Source organism: Motacilla alba, chromosome 3 (genome assembly GCF_015832195.1).
Source record: "Motacilla alba alba isolate MOTALB_02 chromosome 3, Motacilla_alba_V1.0_pri, whole genome shotgun sequence".
Taxonomy (NCBI): Eukaryota; Metazoa; Chordata; class Aves; order Passeriformes; family Motacillidae; genus Motacilla; species Motacilla alba.
This window is the reverse complement of record NC_052018.1, coordinates 88,181,561-88,203,021: the sequence shown is the minus strand read 5'-3', so window position 1 is coordinate 88,203,021 and position 21,461 is coordinate 88,181,561. Positions and strand designations below refer to the sequence as shown.

The 21,461-nt window shown below is 37.5% G+C and overlaps 1 protein-coding gene across 2 annotated transcripts in view; it reads right to left on the bottom strand.

The window, feature by feature from the left end:
- The window catches only part of LRPPRC (leucine rich pentatricopeptide repeat containing), an 87,212-nt gene extending 66,402 nt beyond the window's left edge, over positions 1–20,810 (bottom strand). The window contains exons 1-11 of one of the 2 annotated variants that reach the window (XM_038131356.1): positions 20,660–20,810; positions 10,255–10,460; positions 7,875–7,997; positions 7,066–7,187; positions 6,917–6,975; positions 6,263–6,349; positions 5,651–5,777; positions 4,464–4,608; positions 3,513–3,655; positions 3,125–3,230; positions 2,935–3,042 (exon numbers count right to left, since the gene is read on the bottom strand). In XM_038131356.1, coding sequence (XP_037987284.1) covers positions 2,935–3,042; positions 3,125–3,230; positions 3,513–3,655; positions 4,464–4,608; positions 5,651–5,777; positions 6,263–6,349; positions 6,917–6,975; positions 7,066–7,187; positions 7,875–7,997; positions 10,255–10,460; positions 20,660–20,778 — 1,345 coding nt within the window. In that variant the 5' untranslated portion in view covers positions 20,779–20,810. The remainder of the gene's footprint in view (positions 1–2,934; positions 3,043–3,124; positions 3,231–3,512; positions 3,656–4,463; positions 4,609–5,650; positions 5,778–6,262; positions 6,350–6,916; positions 6,976–7,065; positions 7,188–7,874; positions 7,998–10,254; positions 10,461–20,659) is intronic. The other variant, XM_038131357.1, reaches the window with a different exon arrangement.
- Positions 20,811–21,461: the final 651 nt, after the last annotated feature.

Here is a 21,461-nt window from a genome sequence, read left to right as displayed (position 1 = left end):
TTCCAAGTAAAAACTGAATTACCATTCACTAACCATGGATTTTGTACGTAACAATAGTTTATACAATAGTTCAACAACAGTAGAACCCAAAAGCACCTATAAAAAGTGTTTTTAACAATAGCATGATCATTCAAAGGCAAAGGGAAGCTATAAAATATTCAGGAATAAGCCTAAATTGAACATTTCTGCTTATTTATAACAGGCCCTCCAGATTTTAGTGCATAATCTGATACAAAATGACTCTCAGTGCCAGTCACAGTTTCAGATCCACTGCATATTGATCTTTTAAACCAGGCGAGCACTTTTCATTCCTAAAATTCTAAAAAATACTAAGGAAATAAGTATTTCTCAACTCATGTAACCCATGCACATAAAGGCAATGCCCCACCTGAAATTATCTGCCTGTGTAAAATGACTGAAAAGAACTGTTTGCTATTTCAGAGTGCTTAAGGTGTATTGGAAAATGGCCTTATTTAGTTTCACACCTCCTAGCTACCATTTCTCTGCTACTTTCTTTTAAACACAATTCCATAATACAGAAATTACAGAATTTTTTTTTGATATCCAGTGTCAGATTTTGTTGTAATAAACATTACAGAAACATGTAATTAAACACTGCTATTTGTTATTTAATTGTTTGGGTCACACTATATGTACTGATTCAGAAGTTTGTACACTGCAGTTCTATATAACTTGTTGCTTTTATTCTGTTTATTCTGTTTAGTCCAATCTACATCCTATAATATTTTTAATAGTTTTTCCACAAAGTTCTCTTCCATTACCAGCCTTGCCTACAGCAAGGCACAAAACTACACACATTAGGCTGGGCATTACTACTTTGTTGAGAAATTAATTACCTTATTTTTGGTATGAGATGTGATACTGTGTCTACACTCCTGTTCACATTACTTTTTGCTCCTAGAAAGCACCATTCTATTGATTTACTACCTGCTGTCACCCTTAGACTCTCACTGCAGCAAGACTGTTTGCTCTATTATTTCTATGAAACAATTCCAAAGTGGATGAGGTTTTTTCCCATTTACCTTTCTTCAAGTGTACTGGTTGTATTTTTAGATAGTAGAACTTATTTATTCTTTTTTTTACTATTAACAAAAAATTGAATGCAAGCTTACATAAGGGAAGAGGACAACTTGTTTCACTGTTCATGAAGAATAGTTACACTGGTTCTTCACTATAGAAGCAACTGAGCAGGTATCTTCTTAATTCATACATTCAAAGAATTGAAAAATCACTGACTTGTGTAGGCATGTACCCTGCTTCCACTTGACAATATCAACCTGGACAGTGAGTACCAGGCTACAAAACTGATTTTTCAAATTCACTGCATTGTCTTACAGCCATACAGAAGTACATGTATGCAATGCCTTTGCAGACAGAAAAACAAAGGCTCTGCAGAAAATGGCTAAAAATGCTGGAATTGAGGGACCCTTCATCAGTTCTCTTCTACATTTGCTTACATGACCTCCAGCAGCAACTACAGTTGCCAAAGCACCGTTGATTTCTACAGCAGGGAGTCCAAATTAAGGCAACCTCTGATCTTGACAACGACCAAAAGAAGCATGAAAACCTAAGTTTCTCTTGACGCTCAAATACTACTTTAATTTTGGGAGCCAAGTCTAAATCTAAAAATACTTCCAACATCTCTCAGAATTGTGTCAGTAAGGTGAAATTTTTCATCGAGTAAAAGAAAGAAGCTTTCTTCAGTAGGCAGCATCCACACAGAGAAGTATGGTACTGATTTCCATTTACTTATTTTTGGCAACACTGGCAACACTGTGTTTCAAGTAAGTCACAAAGGACCCAACAAAAACAACACTGCCAGACTTTTAAAATATCATAGAACTTTCAAGGATTTTAAAACCTGAGAGAAGATAAACCTGGGCAGTAGTCTAGCAGGAACAGAGCCTAAGGAGTTAATAAAAACTGAATATTGTTTTCACAAAGGCTTTTTGAAAAAGACTTGAGACATTTTTATAGCCAGAAACAATTAGGGAATACTTGTTTCAGCATTTCTTCCAAACTGGAATGTGACTGTATATTTAAGATAAAATTGCGATATGGAAGAGTCTGCTAAAAGCACTTTTTTTTTGTTTGTGCATTTTGTTTGTCACCCAGTGTCACACTAACAACTCTGCATCTCATTCTAAAGCACATTATACTGTGAGATAAGATGAAAAAGACAGTTTTTTGTTTCCCCAAGGGGGAAGTACTTCTGTTAAAAGCATCTTTTTACAATACCATTCTTTCTGAATTACCAATAACGCAAACCAAAGAATTAGATACTGTACTCTAAAATTTAATATTTTTTCAATTCTTATTCATATCCTGTAGACATCCCCATGTGTAACAGGGGAAAGTATGCTAAATGCTTAAACCTACTTAAGAATCCCAAAGATTGAGCATTTTTGTCCTTCAATCAGTATGCTGTCAGGTCAGGCTCACATACAGCAATGTAAGTTCTCCTGCAGTTTTTATGATTCTAACAAAACTCACGTTTGGTTCATCAGGCAAATAGTAAGAAGCTGGCTTGAATAAAGGACTGGGTTTGCAGTCCAAGAGAGCTATAATAATGTAACCTTACTTTCAAATTCTTCACTTGGATTGCAGTTTCTTCAAGAGCAAACTGCAAATAGTAATGAGCAACATAAAGTACGCTGGAATGCACCAAGAATGAGAAGAGTTAAAAAGATAACAAAACTCTCACATCTTTCTATGTCAAGTGAGACTTGAAGTTTGTAGAACTGTATCACAATCAAGCAAGAAAGGAGGTTTTAAAAAAGTCTTTCTGAAGGAAAAGTTGTTTGAAACGAGGACACACAGCAAGGGCTTTGTCACATTTCTGATGAATCTCATAGCAGTAGGATTTGTGAACAAGGTATGCAATAATGCCCCAGGAACATTTTTCAGACTCACCTTTAAGATTATTCTCTTTCTGGTATGCAACTAGCAGTGGCCAGCAATAGTGAGGTCTGAGCGGCAAGCCTTCCTCCTTCATCATCTTCATCACAGCAATGGCCAAGTCTGAAAACATTCACCAAATAATTAAACAGTAACCAAGTACTCTAAATGAGCACAGGTAAAAATAACTAAAAAAGCAGAGTACCTGATCTGTTGGCCTCCAAAGCGCAACGCAAGATAAATGGTAACGGTGCCGAGTGCATCTTTGCTTCTTTTAACTCGTTACAGAACTGCTTCAGCTTGTTCACAGGCTGCAAACAATTTCAAAAATTAATTTAAGGTATTTATCAATTTCTCAAACTGTTAAAAAGTCAAATTCTTCTAATGTTTAGAAAATGGATATTGCATAAGCCAAACAGGATTCCTTTGTGAATTTCAATTTACCATACAAGTTGATACAAAATAATAAAATGCTTCTTTTGCTCTTGAAGAGCTGTGCAACAACTCCTCATTTACAATCTTCACAGCTGCATTAAACTAAATAAATATACTGTTATTATTAGATAAGAAAAAAGTATTACTATTCTGCTTACCAGATCTCTATTTACACAATGTTGCAAGAAGAAGCTACCTTGGTCCATATCTTCACGCGATAAATGACTTAAAGACTTCAAGATGCTGAAGCTGATATCTTCAAAGCCATGAGTTATCAGAGTCAAACACAGGTTCATTACATCTAGCAATTGAAAAACACAGAACAACAATATTAATAACGCACACAGTTTTTTCACTTTAATCTACTAAAATTAGTGAAAGCTAGGAAAGTAAATGTTTTACAAGTATCTTTACCATAGTTTTAAACAAGATTGACAATCCAAATTTGAGACTACCTTTACCAGATTCATTTATATTTATCAATGAAATTCACTTTTCTCACAAGAATACTAAGCCAAAAATTACAGAAGTATCACCACTGCAGCATGACAGAAGAATAAGGAAAAAAGAAACTCATTTCTAGACACATCAAAACAAAAAAAGCATGAAGTATAATTAACAGTTATCAATCTGATTAAACGTACTGGGAATCCAGAAGCAACTTTAAAGGTAGGTAATAAAAAACTGTACTTAGTATCCTTTATTTATGGCAGTCTTGAAGAGCTCTCACAACAGGAATCTTAACAGCGGTGTTTGAAGAAAGGACTCCACACTTGCTGCTTTCTTATAAAAGCTTCATGCATTTTAGAAATTTTTTTTTAATGACAGATTAGTTTTGGTATGCAAATTATTAAAGCTGTTTCATATTTAGATTCTATTAAATACAATCTAAACCACACAAACACACAAATGAATCCACAAACTAATGGCATAAAATATTCTTTTTCTCAGTATTCAAGACAAAATTACAAAATTACCCATTTTTGGAAAAAGAGGGAAAACACCCAACAACAACAAAAACAAACAAATACACAAAAACCAAAACAAAGTAAGAAAAAAAGGAAAAAAAGTGTTCTCTCTCCACCCTGCTGTGGGAACCAAGGACATACCTGGAATTAATTCCCTTTCAAATCTTATGCGTCCTTTAATATCCTCAATGTGCTGCGGATATCCAGCCTTGGCAAGGCTAAAAATCACCTGCATCAAAATCCTGTCCATAAGGTACCCTTCAGTCTTCTCAACCTGCTCTAGAGTCTGTAAAACCAAAATAAATTTAATTTGAACCAACTCCAAAGTGACTCAAAACAGAATAGTTTTTAAATCAAAACAAAACAAACATAAAAACCTGTTGTTTTTTTTTTTTTAATCCACTGATTTAGATAATGGAACATGGTAGAGAGAAAAAATAAGCAAGAAGTATTAAGAGAGACTCAAATACTTTTAGACTGTGAAAAGAAAAAGGGACACCTAAAAAGGGATATAACAAGGGATAAGGGATATAGTTTCTTTCTAATGTCTAATAATATATGAAAACACCAGAGGTATTCTCATTGTGAGATGACTTTCAAAAGAAATTACTTTGTAAAGGGAAGAAGGACTAATCAAACATTTTGTCACTGTTTGGAAGAATGTTGGTTGATGAGTATTTGCTTAAGTCATGGAAGAAAATTACGTTTCCAATACCTCTTCCTTGATTTGGTCCTCTACATCGGATTAAACTCCTGATATAACGCAAGAAAATTGGTTTGATCTTTTCTCATTGCTTCATGAGTATTTCTTTGATTTAAAAAAAAAATATAAGAGAGAATACTTGAAAAAAATCAGCTACACAAAGGGCTGTAAGGAAGCCTCACCTTACAAATACCTAAGCTGTTTGTATGAATTCTCAAAAAAAAATTCATTTTTACTGGAAAGATCCTGTGATTTCAATGGCCAAAGGATGGCTCAACTGGAACAGAATAACCGAGGTTTACTTTTATTTTCATAAATAAATACATAGATATCTCACATGCACTGCCTTTAAAAATACCCCTAAATTATTAAATCGCTCACTGACAAATCTATCTTCCCACAATGAAATGCCACTATCAAAAGACAAATATTTTTCAGAAATTGTGACACTGCTTTCAGTTAACCAGCTATTTAATTGCAATAAAAAAAAAAAAATTGTTAATTACATCCAAGTAGGAGGAAACCAATTATAACTTTCTTATTCCTCCTGCCGGGACAGAAAGCATTCCAAAGTTATGTTAAAAAAAGATCAAACAAGTTGTATTTAAATTCAAATTGGTAATACCTTTTTGATGCTATCAGCATCACCCTTTTCAGCATACACATTCAGCAGTGATAAATAGGTGTCTGGACCTGGTTCAACACCAGCTGTCCTCATCACTGAAAGGATGTTTTCTGCACTTTTCATATCTCTGAAAGAATTCAAAGCAAGACCCTCAGTAGATTTAATCATAATAATGTTTATTGCAACTTCTACATTTCCCCACTAAATTAATTAGAATTGGAAACAAAGACTGCAACAGGCTTAGAGAAACTTATTTTAACTTAGCAAATCCTGAAAGGTGAAAGTGCGAATCTTTTTAATAATTGTATTACTTAAAATCCTCTTTCAACTTAAACAGATGATAAAGTTCAGAACGAAGTGCAGCAAATTTCTTCTCAAACACTACAAAAGTACAGTAATTTATCTTGAAATACAAGATTTTCAGACACAAGAAAAAATCTACTTCCTTTGTTAAATAGCTTTTTTGCTTCATAAATGTAGAGAGTCTTCTACACATTATTATTCAGAAGCATCACACTATTCTGCAGCATGTAATTTTTTTCTGTACAGTAACACTTTATATTTTAGTAAAGCTAACAGTAAACAAAAGGAATAAAAGGTATTAAACATTACCCTGATCTTGCATGTCCTTTCACAAGACTACTGAATACTGCCTCAGTGATGGGGAGATCTTTGCTCTTCATAAATCCAAGAATCTTACTGAAAAAAAAAATGTATTTGCCACTTTGGAACATGCAGTCACTAAGATAGGGCTGGGTTTTTTTTATTTTTATCTTCTTTTTACTTATTTCTCATGCCCCTCAATCACACTGTTACAGCTTAACCTTGCTAAAATTGTTAAATACCCAGCAAGCCCTGTGTAAGAACAACAACAACCAGAATCATTACTATTTGCTCCTTAGCCCACTTTATTCTCAAATGTCTTTGCCAGTAGCCACTTTCTTACACAGGTAGTAAGCCTTCATAACCTCACACTTCTTCATGACAGCCCAAGAAATGACAAAAACAAGTTATTTTCTGAGCAATGTGAACACAACTTGATTTGAACCGCACTGGTCTATCACTTGTTTTTATTTCATTTGTGCAGGCTGCGGCAGTTTCCAGGAAATTGCTCCTCATTGTTGGTTAAAATATACTTACATAAAACCCTTCTTTGCTTTGTGTAATTTCTATGAATTACGCAGAAATCAGTTTTAACACCAGTGGTAGGGAATATGAGAAACAGATTTTGTGGAAATCCCTTTAAACATAAAAGCACAAGAATACCTTGCTCCTTCAATGTCACCCTCATTGCAATAAGCAGCAATCAACCTTTGGTATGTAACCTACAGAAAACAAAATGGGGAAGTTAATTATTTCCATTCAATAAATGGAAACTACTATTAAGAATGAAGATCCTTGAAAAGAGCACCTACTCGATTGGGCTGCACATTAGCTTCCTCCATCCTGGCTAAGAATTCCGTTGGAGAAAACTTGTGCTCATTCTGAAGATAGACTTTAAGCAAAGCATTGTAATGGCTCGTATCATACACAGCACCTAAGGAAATATTTCAACCACAGTCAATGCAGATTCTATAAATTCAACATAGTTTCATAGCTTTCTCAGGTAATTAATTTCATGTCAATTTTATTCTGTATGAACTTAAGAGACAGCTTCCTTTTATTCACCTTTAAAGTATCAGACATTTATGTAACAGCTCTGGTGTTTATAAAAGGCTAAAACATAACGAGTAACAGCAATGCTCATGTGAATGTTATTCTACAGTCTCTACAGCTGCATTTATTTTACAGATTCAGCAGTGTTACTATCAAAAAGCATTCACACATGCATTATCTATACATAAACTACTCACTCACAATAAAAATATCATCTGATAAAATAGATGGTAGCACTAGGAATACTCAGCCCACCAAATAAATAGGTAGCATCTAACAGAAAAGTAAACTCAATAATAAAAATCAAGCAAAAGTCCAATCTAAGCATCTTGAAAAAAATCTTTAGATTTTAGAATTTTAGATTAACACCCCTAGATGTCACTATAACCCCCAGAATTAGAAACAGGTCTCTCACCTGAATAATAAAATCCACTGTTCATTCGGTAGTAAGAACAACCTGTTATAACCTAACATTTAAACACCAATAAAATACATTGTCTCTCATTACAAAGAGAGTAGCTAAAGCACAGAGCTGTTCTTGCAAGAAGGACTAACAGACACAACGTACCAAGTTCTTTCATCTTGTCCCATATCATATGGGCCAGTTCTGTTCTTTCAGATGACAATACCTCCGGTAAGACAGCACCACAACTTTGTAACAAAAGCAAGGTGTGGTTGCTCCCTGGACACCCTGCAAATGGAACAAAACAACAAATTTCTTCATCAATAATTATGCATTCAATATCAGAAATAAGATTTGAGACTGATCTACTGAAATATTTAAACATTTTCTATAAAATAGAATTTTCTCCAAGACTGAAGATTTTAAGTGATCAGGATACCCAAATGATTAAACGACGGCACTACTGTGCACTACCCTAAAAAGATTCATGACAAAAGATGCCAATAATGTACATGTATAATAATGAGCTTACCTGAGCAGAAATTGTTAGAGGACAACACAAAATTCCTAAACTTAGATTATCTAATACTTTCAGCTTCCCAAGATCCTGAGATAATTTCATCATAACAGGGATATAACTTTCTCATGAGTTTCTAAAATATCAAAATACTTCATACCAATTCAATATGATTATTGAGTCAGAGACACTTCCACATGTAAACTGCCATTTCCAGTTCTGCCTGTGCTTAATACATATCAAATGAGAAAATGTACACCTAGAGAACAGTGAAGGAAACTGTAAGATTATCTGCCTTTTCTGACTTCTGTACTAGTCAAAGAATGTCAAAGAAGTTAATTATAAACTATAGTTAACTATAGCAATAAGTATAGTTAACTATAGTTATGTTAACTATAAAAATTAACTATTTCTTGTACCTCACACTACTATTCCTGAGGCAAAGGCAGAACTGCAGAATCTATCACAGATGACCCAATCAGCTGAAGACAATTATTTTCTCTATCCCATTTTAGATACAAACCCAGCAATTTCAAGTAAAAATGAGACTTTCTTTAAAAAGCAACATGCTGTCAAGTATGATCACCAATTCATAATTGACCAGCTTTTAAATCCCTGCACATAATTACTCCATACAATGAAAATGCCAACACATCTTCAGCTTCAAAGTACCTTGAAAGGAAAAAGAAAATAAAAAACTTTTGGCAGTGTGAGGATGGAGAGATGCGCAACAAGATTTACTGCAAACATCTTTTTCAGGTATTTTTTGTGTTGCAATTAGAAATGAAAAAATAATACAAACAGGCAGAAATCAACACTAACTTTCCACACTTTTGCTAAACTAGTTTCATTATTAATTAATAAACAAGGACTAAATTTTTCATACGGTAATATTTGCCATTTATTTTAATAGCACCTTAGCTAAATCGTTTGTGAGGTTCTATGTTTTTATTTTTAAATAGAATTCCAAAGCCAAAGGAATACCCTGTAAGAGATTAAGATTTGTTTTGTTAGTATGACTTAGAAACTGTGGAACTAGTCAAGGTTCATGAAGCACCACTTGCAGAGAGGTTCAGAGACAGAAAATTCTTGCCAACCCACATTCGCAAATTAGAGGTTTACATGGAAAAAACACCAAACAGTCAGAACCAGAAAGGATGTCCCAAGCAAAGAAGAAAAAACTACATTCAACAGAAAGAGCATAAATTGAAGGTTCAGCCTTTAAACAATAAAATGGAACACTTAAAAGCACAATGCCAGCTAGACAAGCCATTACAGTCCAGAGCAATACACAGCAAAGTTTAAAACTTAAGCAAAACAATACATGCTGCCACTTATAAATATTGGCAGTAGTACTCAGCAAGTACATTCTTTAAATACCTCCACTGACTCATCCTAACTGGTACCAAACCTCATCAAATGTGGCAGCTAGTCTGCAAAGTACGAATGTAGGCTGCATATTTTAGCCAAAGAGATATTGAATCGATCAGAATGGACAATGCCTCAGCTATTAGGTTTTATTTTATTCCAAAAAAATAAAGTATTTCTTGTCATGAATAAATACAGGGAATGTGGAAACCTGTGGCTCACCTCCACATTTCCCTGTTGTAATTCCATTTTAAAGCAAATAACATCTTAAGGGCAGCATGTTTCATTATAGATACTTTAAAAATATACACTACAAAGGAGACACGTATGATCCCTGCTCAGAGAGCAACATACAGCTACATGAGGAAAGTGCATTATCAGAAAGTCAACAATAAGCAAGGCAATATAACATACCTTAAAAGTAAACCTTTGTAAGACTTATAAATTCTTCAAGGGAAAAAAACCCCAAACTTGAATAAGCTAACATGAGCATTCAAAGCAAAATAATATCTCCAAAGCAGTTAAAGCCTGTCCATGAACATATACAGCAGATCAAACAACACCAAAGACAAAATACAGATCAGAACATTCAATTCATTTCCTCGGTTAAACAGCAGCCTGAAATTCAGCTTAATTTTGTTTTAATTGGAAGCAATTTACCTGCTTTGCTTATTTCCTGGAAGATTTTCAGTAGAAGAGTTTTAGGGATGCGGCCAGTTTTTCTGACAGAGTTATCCACTTTATTTAATGCCCAGTCAAACTGCCAGGTCCCTCTGGTTCGAACTTGTGAAACTGGTTCTTCTTTAACACTTCCTTCCTCTTGAGGTGCAAGTGTAAGGAACCTTATTTGGCTCATAATGTTTCTGCTTGAACAGATACAAACAAAAAAATAAAGATTACATTTCTGTGAGTCATTTTGGATCTAGACTAGTCACATAATGTCAAAAAGATAACACACTGCTGATGAACAGTCTCAAAAACAATCCATTTTAAAATAAACAAAGAAATATAAATGATTAATTTCAGTGTCTTTCTACTTAACAAGTCAGTCATACATTTTCTCACAGTGACACATTTGTCTGAAATTTTCAGTTAGTTTCTCATTAATTAAGTGGTTCAAATAATACTCCCACAAAAATAAAACTTTTAAATCATCCAAGTGCTATAAAAGTCGATTGTCCCATTACAGCGAATCACTAAAAATCACTAAAGGTCTCACAAGGTTTTGAAAAATCTCAAGAACAGTCACAGACAGATCTTCCAGAACACAGTAAATCAAGGTAGCAAATCATACCTTCCTCCTCAATTAAAATGCACAAGAACTAATGCAGAGGTCAGTGCATTAGACAACAATGGCTTGGACACCAACAGGAACATTGCACATTTTACAGAATTGATAATAACCAGCATGAAGCATCCATCCATTCTGCCATGTAAACCAGACATCAACAGCAGATTTGTTTAAACATTTATTTTCTCAAAATAAAATATGACCAAAAAAAGCATCCCGAGAAAGTGCTCTTACTTCCAGCACAGCAATAAAAAAAAAAGCTTGTCTGGTTTTTTTTTTTTAAAGAACAAGTTAATATACATAAGAATAAAAAAAATTTACTATGTGCCACATCAAGGTTACGAACAGCCTGTGCAAGTGAAATTATCACTACACACAAGCATTTCAGAAAGTCTGATCTCAACTGTGCTTACAACTGCATAGAATAAAACAGATTATTCTCCTCCAGAATCCTATACAAAAAAAAAAAAAAAAAAAAAAGGGGTGGTAAAAACAAGATTCAGCAACTTCTGAAATTGCCCTCCCTCATTCTCTGGCTCTTCAGACAACTCTTCAGCTAAATTTTAAAGCTTTCTAGACTAGTTTAAAAAAAACCCCAAAACCCCAAGGTTTGTACTCCCTGCAGTTACAGGTGCTCCAGGAGTCTATGCCATAGAGTAATGGCTCCACATTTTGTGAAATGGCAGCCTAAAAGCCAGAAGTGCTCACATTCTCTACAAAACAATTTCCTGCCCCTGAAGCTTTTTCAGAGGTCTATCTGCTGGCTGGTTTCTCATCCAACAGTCACAGTTTAAGGCCCAAGGAGATAAGTCCAGTGGAGGAGAAAAGCTTGCTGGTGGCAATTCCATGTTTCAGAAGCACTGGAAGCAAGCTGCTAAATGGCAGAGAAATCATGACTGGGGTACAAAATACAGACTGGTGGTTTACCATGTGGTTGCCTCTTGTTGGCAGAAAGTAGCCCAAAAGACCAACTTTTTCCTTGCTGTTTGAAATTTTGATTTGGTAACTCAGCAGGCCATAAATTCTAGAAGTAGCCTGAAGCAGAATCTCTTTCCTAATGGAGCCATGACAGCAGTTTAATAGATATCTGATTTTTAAGAAATCCATCAATAATGAAGAACATCACTACTATTTGGCATTATCTTTTTCAATAACATGATTTTTACATTGCCCAATCGTCTAAAGTTTCCTCCTGAAGAATATTCCAGAGCCCAGCTAATTATCTACATGGTATTTCATTAGGGAAAGGATAAGGAAGAAAGAATTGAAGAAGGGAACAGACTGACAAAAAAGGACAGATCCCCTCCTCCAGTCTCAGTTCTATTTCCTGATAGATACAAGTTCCCACCAATCCCATTGGGCTAGCTCTCATTTTACTTATTTCACTCACTAACCGAGCACAATATCAATTTATCCACTTCTACAAAAGGGTAAAATTACTGTTGCATCAGCTTAGAGAGCAAACAGCTCAAGATGTCCACAACCCACCAGAATTAATGAGGAATAAAAAGAAACTGAGAAAGAAAAAGTACCTAAAATCAGAGAAACTATAAATAAAAACAAACAACCAAAAAAGGAAATAAGTTCTGAAACACTACTTTTCATGGTAAGCACCTTGTCAGATTAACAACAAACTTTTTTGTTGCTACTAGTAATGCTATGTTTTACTAGAAGTATTTCCAAGGGTGTAATTTTCCCTGATTCTTTCCCTCCTTTTCCTCTTCTCCTTCTATTGCCTCCTATAACCAGACACAGGGTACTTTTGGAAAACAAGTCATTAGACTAATTAGCATAAAATCCAGTAGCACAAGGTAAGAATAACAGTAAGATACTAAATTTTAACTTCTCCAGGATTTAACAAACAAGTGAGATGCCTAGAACTTAAATAACTCCTTATATCACATGAACAGCAATACTCAACTTTGAGCTAGCCAGTAGAGAGCTAGAAGAATGAAATTGTAATGACTGCAAGTTTTTTATCATTTTCTTAAAGATATAAATTAAAAAAGAAAATGGTATCATTCTTACATACCCATTAAAAGAGCTACTTGAAAGCTTTTCAGAATACTTCCAGAAAGGTTAGAAAAATGCTCTGGAAGCTGTAGCAACACAGGGCTGTATTTGTAACACAGAAATTTATATTTTAACTTCCATTAACTTTAACTTTCAGTCAAGGCACAAGTGGACACAACTCTTGTGCTTCAGATTAGAATTTAGATGCTTTTCCCTGTAAAAACCTGCTAATGTTTTATAGTATTTTTCAAATTATTGAACAGTATCTAATGACATACAGCACACTTCTAACCATAAAAAAGTTGGTATCTAAATTCTTAAGTCCTGTACTATTTAAAGAAAGCCATCTTTGTAAGAGTCTCCACCTGCTAGAAGTCACAAATAATTTAATGCACTTGCAGAGCACCCATCAGATGAAGTGTAAAGATAAAAACAGTATGTGCACACTTAACATAAGGTGGTTAACAGCACAACTTAACAGACCTTAGAGTTAACAGACTCTTAGGTTTCATTTGCTACTAAACTCTCCTGCTTAGCATTTAGCACCATGCTATTTATAATGTAAGTATCAATTGCTACAGTTGCACACTGTAAAACACTACACACTTACATGAAAGTGGCTTTTTTATACAGTAACTTCACCTTCTGAAAGGTGAGCAGAATTGAGCATTTCTATTTACAACCTCCCCCCCCAATATTACCAAATAAGGTACTGCTGCTTCTGTTACTTTATACTGATTAAAGACATTTTAAGGAATGGCAATATGAGAGTCCGAGTTTCATTTTGAGACAGACAGGTGAAAACAGTATGAGATGATAAAACAACCTGAGGAACTCAAACTTTCACTGGCATCCACCTAAACTATCATCATCAATCTGAATTAAGTCTGGTGCAAGACTCAGGTGTACCTCACCATATGTAGGCCTTCAGCATTTGAATGAATTACACCTTTAGTACTAGGCTGCTGTGTAATGTTAAGCCAATCCCATAATAAGAATTTGTTAAAAATAACTGCAGCTTCAAAAGCTGGATCATGCTGCAGCATCTCTGTTTTGAATCTGGTATGTAGCACTGTATATACTAATCAACTAAGAACTTAAAATTAAAAAAAAAATTAAAAAAAGAAAAAAAACAAACAAAAAACACCCCAAAAATACCAAAACAACCCTCACTATTTTATAAGATGAAAGACTGAGCAGACCAGAAAGTCAGCTTCCAAAAAAAAATACAAACGTAACAAATTAAAGAACACAGCATTAGGTTTGATTTCAGGCAAACGGCAGAACACAGTAGATAACCTCCCTATGAAACACAAAAAGAAGCTAACAAAATGAGGCAGTTATCCATGCATCGGGAATCTTTAATTTTCAGAAGTTGAAAAACAACACCCAATTAAAGACAAATACAGAAAAAGCAAGGATAAAAATCAAGAAAGCCATGTTAACCATTCCTGTCAGGAAGTGACCTAAAAAGGCAGCAAGAAAGGCTGCTAAATTTAATAAAGATGATTTTAGAAATTACCCCTTCACAGGGAAAAAATGACAGCTCATACACTGTTTGGCTTTCATGAAATGTTAACTGCAACCATCTGTAAATTTTACCTATCATTACTAATTTTAACAAGGAGAGGGAGGCATAGGTGAGAATATGGAAGAATGACTCGAATAATTCCTGAAAACATTAAGATATATCAAAGGGAAATTACTGGATCTTACTCAAACTCGAGTCCTTTGGATTTACTCTGAAAAATCCATGGAAGTTATGGGGAAAACAGAAGCCCAGGAAAAAAACACAGACTGATGTACAGGCTTTTGGCACCACTTTATCTGACAACCTGCTCACAAGCAAAACAAGGAGATACAATGTACTTCTAGTATGGGCGCAGCAGTTGTGCAAAGAAAATTTTAAATACATAAACAAAATTAAAATGTGGTTCGTTGCAGAACTGGGAATATTATGGGGGAGTCTAAGTGAAGCTATCTCCTGACCCAACTAGGAAACAGCTGGCACAATCCATGTGCAATAATAGCTTCAATACACAACACGAGAAGTTGTATGTTTTGGACAAAACACAAATGCAGAAATTTAGGATGGGGTACAACTTGCTAAGCAGTGCAGCCTGGAGGGTACTGAAAATGAGGCATTGCTAAGCATGAAACATCACACAGCAAAAAGACTTGAAATTTTCAGCTCCTAAACATAGGAAGATAGCTAAAATACAGATAATGATCTCTTCATCATGGTGTGTTTATTCAGGAAAAAAAAAAAAAAACAAGTATAAAAGACCTAAAGGACTCATCTATCCCATCCCACTTTCCAAACACAGAAGCAACTGAACCTAATCTATCAGGAATCACACAACCAATACTAATGGTTGTAATATTAATTGTAATGAAATATTTGAATAGGACACTTCAGTCAAGCTTTCTCATTTGGAAGCTTCCAAAGTAAGATCAGGAGTGGGGAAAAAATCTATCATGCATGACCTTGATATTTCTGATCCTGCCTCAGTACTAGATGTTTGATTACACAGTTTTATGATGTAATCATATTTTCCCCATTATTTTAATTCACTTTTTTCAGACTTAAATGCTATGCTACACAACAAAACACATACTTCCATAAGAGCTGCAATGAGTACCAAGTATTTACTTTCATCTATTACCTCCAAAAGGCATTTTAAGATTTTCTCTATGTGAAACACTTTATTTGTAAGCACATAAAGCTTGCAAAGTAAATAAAGCTGCACAGTAAATTTCAGATCTGTTTGAATGAGCAATCTGGTTCTTCCCCAAAACGTGTAATTTCTCTCTACTACGCTTCAGAACTGGGAGAAGCTCAAAAGGATATATTGAGCCCTATGAAACAATCTCTTTCCAACTCCCACAATTACAGGATTAGAAGTAGTCTCTGGATATTGGAGCCTTTACACCATTTTCTGCTTTGTCTCTACAGCTGCAGCCCTTGCCTACACAGGAAAGGTTACCTGTGCAGCTGTAATCCCAAAACAAGTGGTAACTCCACCTCCAGCTTAGGTTACAACACTGGGAAAGCAGCTGAAGATAAACTCACAGAAAGACTGATGCAGAGATGAAGTGTGCATGGAGAAATTTGTATCAAGTCAACCAGTAAAATTCTTCTGTTTACAAGGGTTTAAGTAGGAATCCCAGTGCTGCACCCACATACTTATGTCTTCCACTCCGCTAGAGCAGACTTAAGGCAGTGCCTTGAATTTCCTATAGGAACATATCTTACACACCAGCCTGAGTAAAAAAAGTCCCATCTTTCCCAAAACTGAAAAAGTAGGTGATGTTCATGTTTCCCCTTGCAGCAGCAGAAAAGTTACTTTCCATAAGACTTGACCAATTCCAAACATTAAATAAATTTTATATTTATATATTCAGCTACATATTTATTCATACATTATTTATATATTTGTATAAATGTATTAAGATAACCATATGTTTAATTATAAATATCAGACATTTGTCCCCCTTTATCAGAACCACAATAATGTAGTTGCTGTGCTTTTCCTACACGAAGTATTGAACATTTTGTTCTTTCTAAACTAAATAGGCAAAAACTGCATTAAATAGTTCTCAAAATAAAGTCATCATTGAAGCAGAATAATGGCAAACTTAAGTGAGTTAGAATTCATTAGTGTACATAAAAGCACTCCAGATCTAACACTAAATTTGTAAACATAACACTGAATTTACCACCTGAGATGCCAGCATGATCCACATGGCTGTTAAAACAGTATTTGTGCTGTTAGCTGTGATCAGCTATACAAAAAGGCCACAATGTTCAGGCCACCATATAGCTGTTTCTGTGAGACATAGCAGGATCTTGGCAGAGAGAAAAATTAATGTCTTTCCGTGTAGATTGACAAACTTTGTGTTTCTTGGAGAATACCTAAAAAATTCCTTAAGTGATTCACAAGAAGTAAAAAAAAAAAACACCTTTGCTTTGTACTGCACTTAGCATCTTAGGAAAAAACTCATCACTGAAAAGGGTGTCAAGCACTGGAACAGGCTGCCCAGGGAACTGTCAGTCACCTTCCCTGGAGTGTTCAAAAGACACGTAGGGGAGGTACCTGGGAACATGGCTTAGTGGTGAAGTTGGCAGTGTCAGTTAACTGCTGGACTCACTAATATTAGAGATCTTTTCCAACCTCAACATTTTTAAGATTCTGTGATTTCTTGGGAAGTATCTAGGCATTTTATATCCATCACTAACTGCAACAGCACAGCTTGCGCAACTTTATTACAACAAAGTAATATGAAAAGCAAGTCTACTCTATGCCTCCTCTGCATTTGAAGACCCTTCCTTCTACCATTTTGCTAATGTAATTAAGCATTCAGTTCTACATTTCTGTCCCTTGGTAATGGATTGCTGAGTATGATAGTGAATAGCCAAAAAGAACTTGTTTGCAGCTAATCTAAAAAAATTTTAAAATTAAAATACACCATTCACTAAGCCATGAATCATTTGGGTCTTTAATTTATGACTCAATCGAATCCATCCCCTCCCAATCTGAAACCATTTTTAAAAGGATATTCACTCTCCCATCTTACCAACATACTTGAACCACAGCACAGTGGATCAAAAGGCAAGAGTTCTAAACAAGCACCTTCTGTGCTGGTTTTGCCTGGGTTAGAGTTAATTTTCTTCAAAGTAGAAAATTTATGGGGCTGTCTTTTGGATTTATACTGAATTCAGTTTTCAAAACAGAGACAAGCTCGTAAAGGAGCAGAGTCCTGGCAGGACCTTTGGGCCTGTAGAAAGAAGGGCTCACACTGGAGCAGGTTTGCTAGCTTGATTTCATTTTGTTATTGTATTCTCCTGTATTGGATTCTCCTTGATTTTCCTCTTCAGCTATACTTACATGATCTATATGCTTTAGGAGCCTAACTGTTCTCCTTCCCTGATGTAGAGCCAGACAAGGTGACCTGCAACAGGAGGGCGTCGGAAGAATGGAGCCAAGACCCTGTTTCTGAGCACTAACTTTCCCACAGCAGAAAGCTGAAACATCAAACCATAACATCACCTACAGTATGTAGAATAAAATCCCTCAAAAATATCCTGATGTCAACTCAAAAATCTACTCTAAACACTTGTCAGTGGAGAGGCTTGCTAGACCATTCTTAACAGTCAGATACTAACAGCAAATTCAGGCATTTTCTCCCCTAGTGAAGCTTTAATAAGCTCCAGTAAGCCATTTGTACCACGTAAATCAGCACACTGCTGAACTCTGCTCCTGCAGATCTCAAGTTTATTGTATTGGTCGGCTGAAGTTTATCTGCAATGAAATTGCATGGCAGGAGAGTGATGATGTAGCTCAAGTTATTTCACATTTCATAGCAGAGGTGGTCAAGTGAAAGAACAAATCTGTCTTAAATCTGACTTGCTAGGAAATGCTTCTCAACCATTAGGACATGCATCTATTATCCTATCTCATTTTTCAAATAAGCTTAGATTAAAAATCAAAGTAATCACGATGTTTTGATAAAACCTTGGCTTGAATATGATGCTTGCTCTTTCACATCTCTAAATAAATTCACAGATTTGCAACTTTTCTATAACCATTATCGTAATGGTAGTCACAGACTTGCCTTTGAACTGACTTTATTACACTCAATGCTAAAGTGACTATACCAAGCACATGAAAACATAGTTATTTAAACAATTCTCTTGCAAAACTTGCCAGATTACTCCTGTTTATTTATTCAATCTTAAAACTGAGTGTGTCTTTCCCTACTATTCCAAATAGACTGCATTTCATTCTCAGAATAACCTTGAGACCTGAACAGCAAGTACAGTAAGCCCAAATGTTGTCCATATGCCAGTCTAGTTCTTCAAAGGAGGTCCAGTTCCAGAAATCAAGGCTTAAGCAAAAAAAAAAAAAAAAAAAAAGCACTAAATAGTTGCTTAAGGTAAAAAAATTAATTTAGATCATACCCTTAATGCATGAAATTTCAGTTTCAAGTATTACCTTTGCTTTGCACTTTGAGTCTAGATCATCACTTGTGCACTGGGATGCCTAAACACACAGTAGTGTGACAGGGAGATTTTAAGTGACAACTTTTCTTAGGAATGAAATTACTGGACAAGAGGAATGTACAAAAAGTTTCAAGTTTTCAGCATGATTACTGAACTATCCCACATATGACCAAACTGATTTCTGAAATGAAGTATGATTTGGTGTAAGAAAAATGTATTGGGAGGGAAACAACCGATAAACCAAACCTGAGCTGTAAAAACCAAAATATCATCACATAAAGCACTTTGAAAGTTCTTCCTAGAAATGGAGTTCTAGGGTCATAAAAACAGTTAGACCTTCACCAAGTCACACATGAATTTCAGTGAATATTATTTCTCACAACAAATTTAGAGAATTAAGCTTCTAGTTGAGTAAAACAAAAATTAGTTACTAGAAAGAAGAAAGGTTTATTGATAATTTGTAGATAACTAAATGTGTGCTACTGTTGCCAACCATAAATGGACATTCCTGATTCCTGGTCCTTCCCCAACTGGCCTATTCCAACCCTCACGCCAACTTTAGCATTTGCTGGCAGCTGACATGCTTCAGTGATTAAAGACCACAGAAAACTATCTTTTTTAAAGTAAGATTTTGGCCAGGCTACCAATAAAACAGCTCCAAAATAAGACTAATAAGCACTAAAAGTAGGGAAATTAGCAACAATGTCTATTTTGACAGTGAGACTTCTCTCTAGGAGTTCTCCATTTCTGATTCCTGTCTTTTCCCATCCCTTCTTCTGACAGAGCTCTGGAATTCACCAAGTCCTTTACTGAACATATTTATCTACTTAGAATGGCAGAACACTGTTGCAGTTTTTTACCAGGAATTAAGCTACATTGACTTAGAGGGAGCACCAGAAATAAAACATGACAAAAGAGACAGAACAACTTGGGTAGGACTAAGCCCTTATATCAGCTCATAAAACTGTTTGTGTCTGAAGCTGTGCTAATGAAGGCTTGTGTCTCTAAGCTTCTTGCAGGGCACTAACCACGTCTGTTTGAGTGTTGTCAAAACTGCAGCAGGGATGCACACAGTCAGGACAGGCTGTTTTCCACCCTACCTGACAGAAGGGAGGGAAAACCATGGCAAAGAAATTTTGCCGTGTTTCCTCACAGGAGACACAGCAGAGTCTGAGGGCACGAAGAGGAAGCCCAGATTCCAACTGCGCAGGTACCCAGAGTCGGTCACAGAATCACCGACTCATTTAGGTTGCAAAAGACCTCCAAGACCATCAAGTCCGACCTGTGACCGATCACCACCTTGTCAGCTATAAGCAGAACACCAAGTGCCACGTCCAGTCGTTTCCTGAACGCCTCAAGGGACAGTAACTCAGCTCCATCACTACTTATCTCCTCTAGTCTTCCCCTCTTCCTCGACGCCCCCTCCCCACGGCGTGTCCCCCCAGCCGTGTCCCCGGCGGTCAGGGCTCTGCTCTGAGCGCAGCGCGCCGGAAAGCGCGGCCAACCCGGGCCGCCCAGCCTGAGGGCAGCGGGGCTCCCGCGCGGCCTTTGCCCTGCGCTCACCCCGGGGCCGCGCACACGCGGTGAGGCCGCCGGGCCGGCCCGGGCCGAGCGCTGCCTCAGAGCCCCCGGGGCAGCCACGGCGGGCGGCGCCGCAGGGCCCGGCGGCATGGCCGGCAGTGCCCTTGGGCGTGCGGAGCGCAGCCTCAGCCGGCCCCGCCAACGCTACCAGGCAGCGCGGCGGCGCGGGATCTCACCTGGCGGGGCCGGGCGGCGGGGCGGGGGCTGCGGACGGGCGGAGGCGCGGCGGGAGCAGCGGCGGGAGGCGCGGGCGCAGCGCCCGGAGGCGCCCGGCGGAGCTCAGCAGCGCGGCCATGACCGCCCGCAGCACGTGAGGCGCGCGCCGGCGCTGCGCCGCCGCCGGCCCCACGTGACGGGGGCGAACCATTCCGCTCAGGGGGGAGGCGCTGAGCCGGGCTTCGGAAAGGGCCCGCTCAGGAGCCAGAGCGCTGCTCATTTCCACCCCGTGCCGCCGATGGGCCGTTCCACGCAGGCCCGTGCTGGGTCGCCCGGCAGCCAACCGGGAGCGGCCCCGGCGGAAGGCGGGCGCGCGGGAGGAAGCGGCGGGAAGCGCTGGGAAGCGCTGCGGTGCCCGGCGGACGCTCCCGGGAGCTCTTCGGCGCCGGTCCGCGGGGCCTGCTGGCCCTGCCCGCCTGGTTCTCCCGGCCTGCCCACCCAAGTACTGCTTCCCTGCAGCCCGGCGGTGGCCGCCGCTTCTTTGCTGCTCCTGAGGGATTCCAGAGCCTGCCGAAAGCGTAGCGGGCCGGCGTGCGCGCCAGGGGAGCCGTGGGGAGCTGGGCTGGGAAAGCTGCTGGTCGCTGTCAGCCTTGTCGCTGGAGTCCACATCGCCTGGGAGTGGCGGGCAAAGGAAAGAACGTCATTAAACCGAATATCAATAGTAAATTTCTGCCTGAGCTTGCATATATTTACTGAGATGCCACCTGAATTGATGTCCGTTTTAGCGTCCAAGTCAACCAGGTTGCTATGACATTAAACATT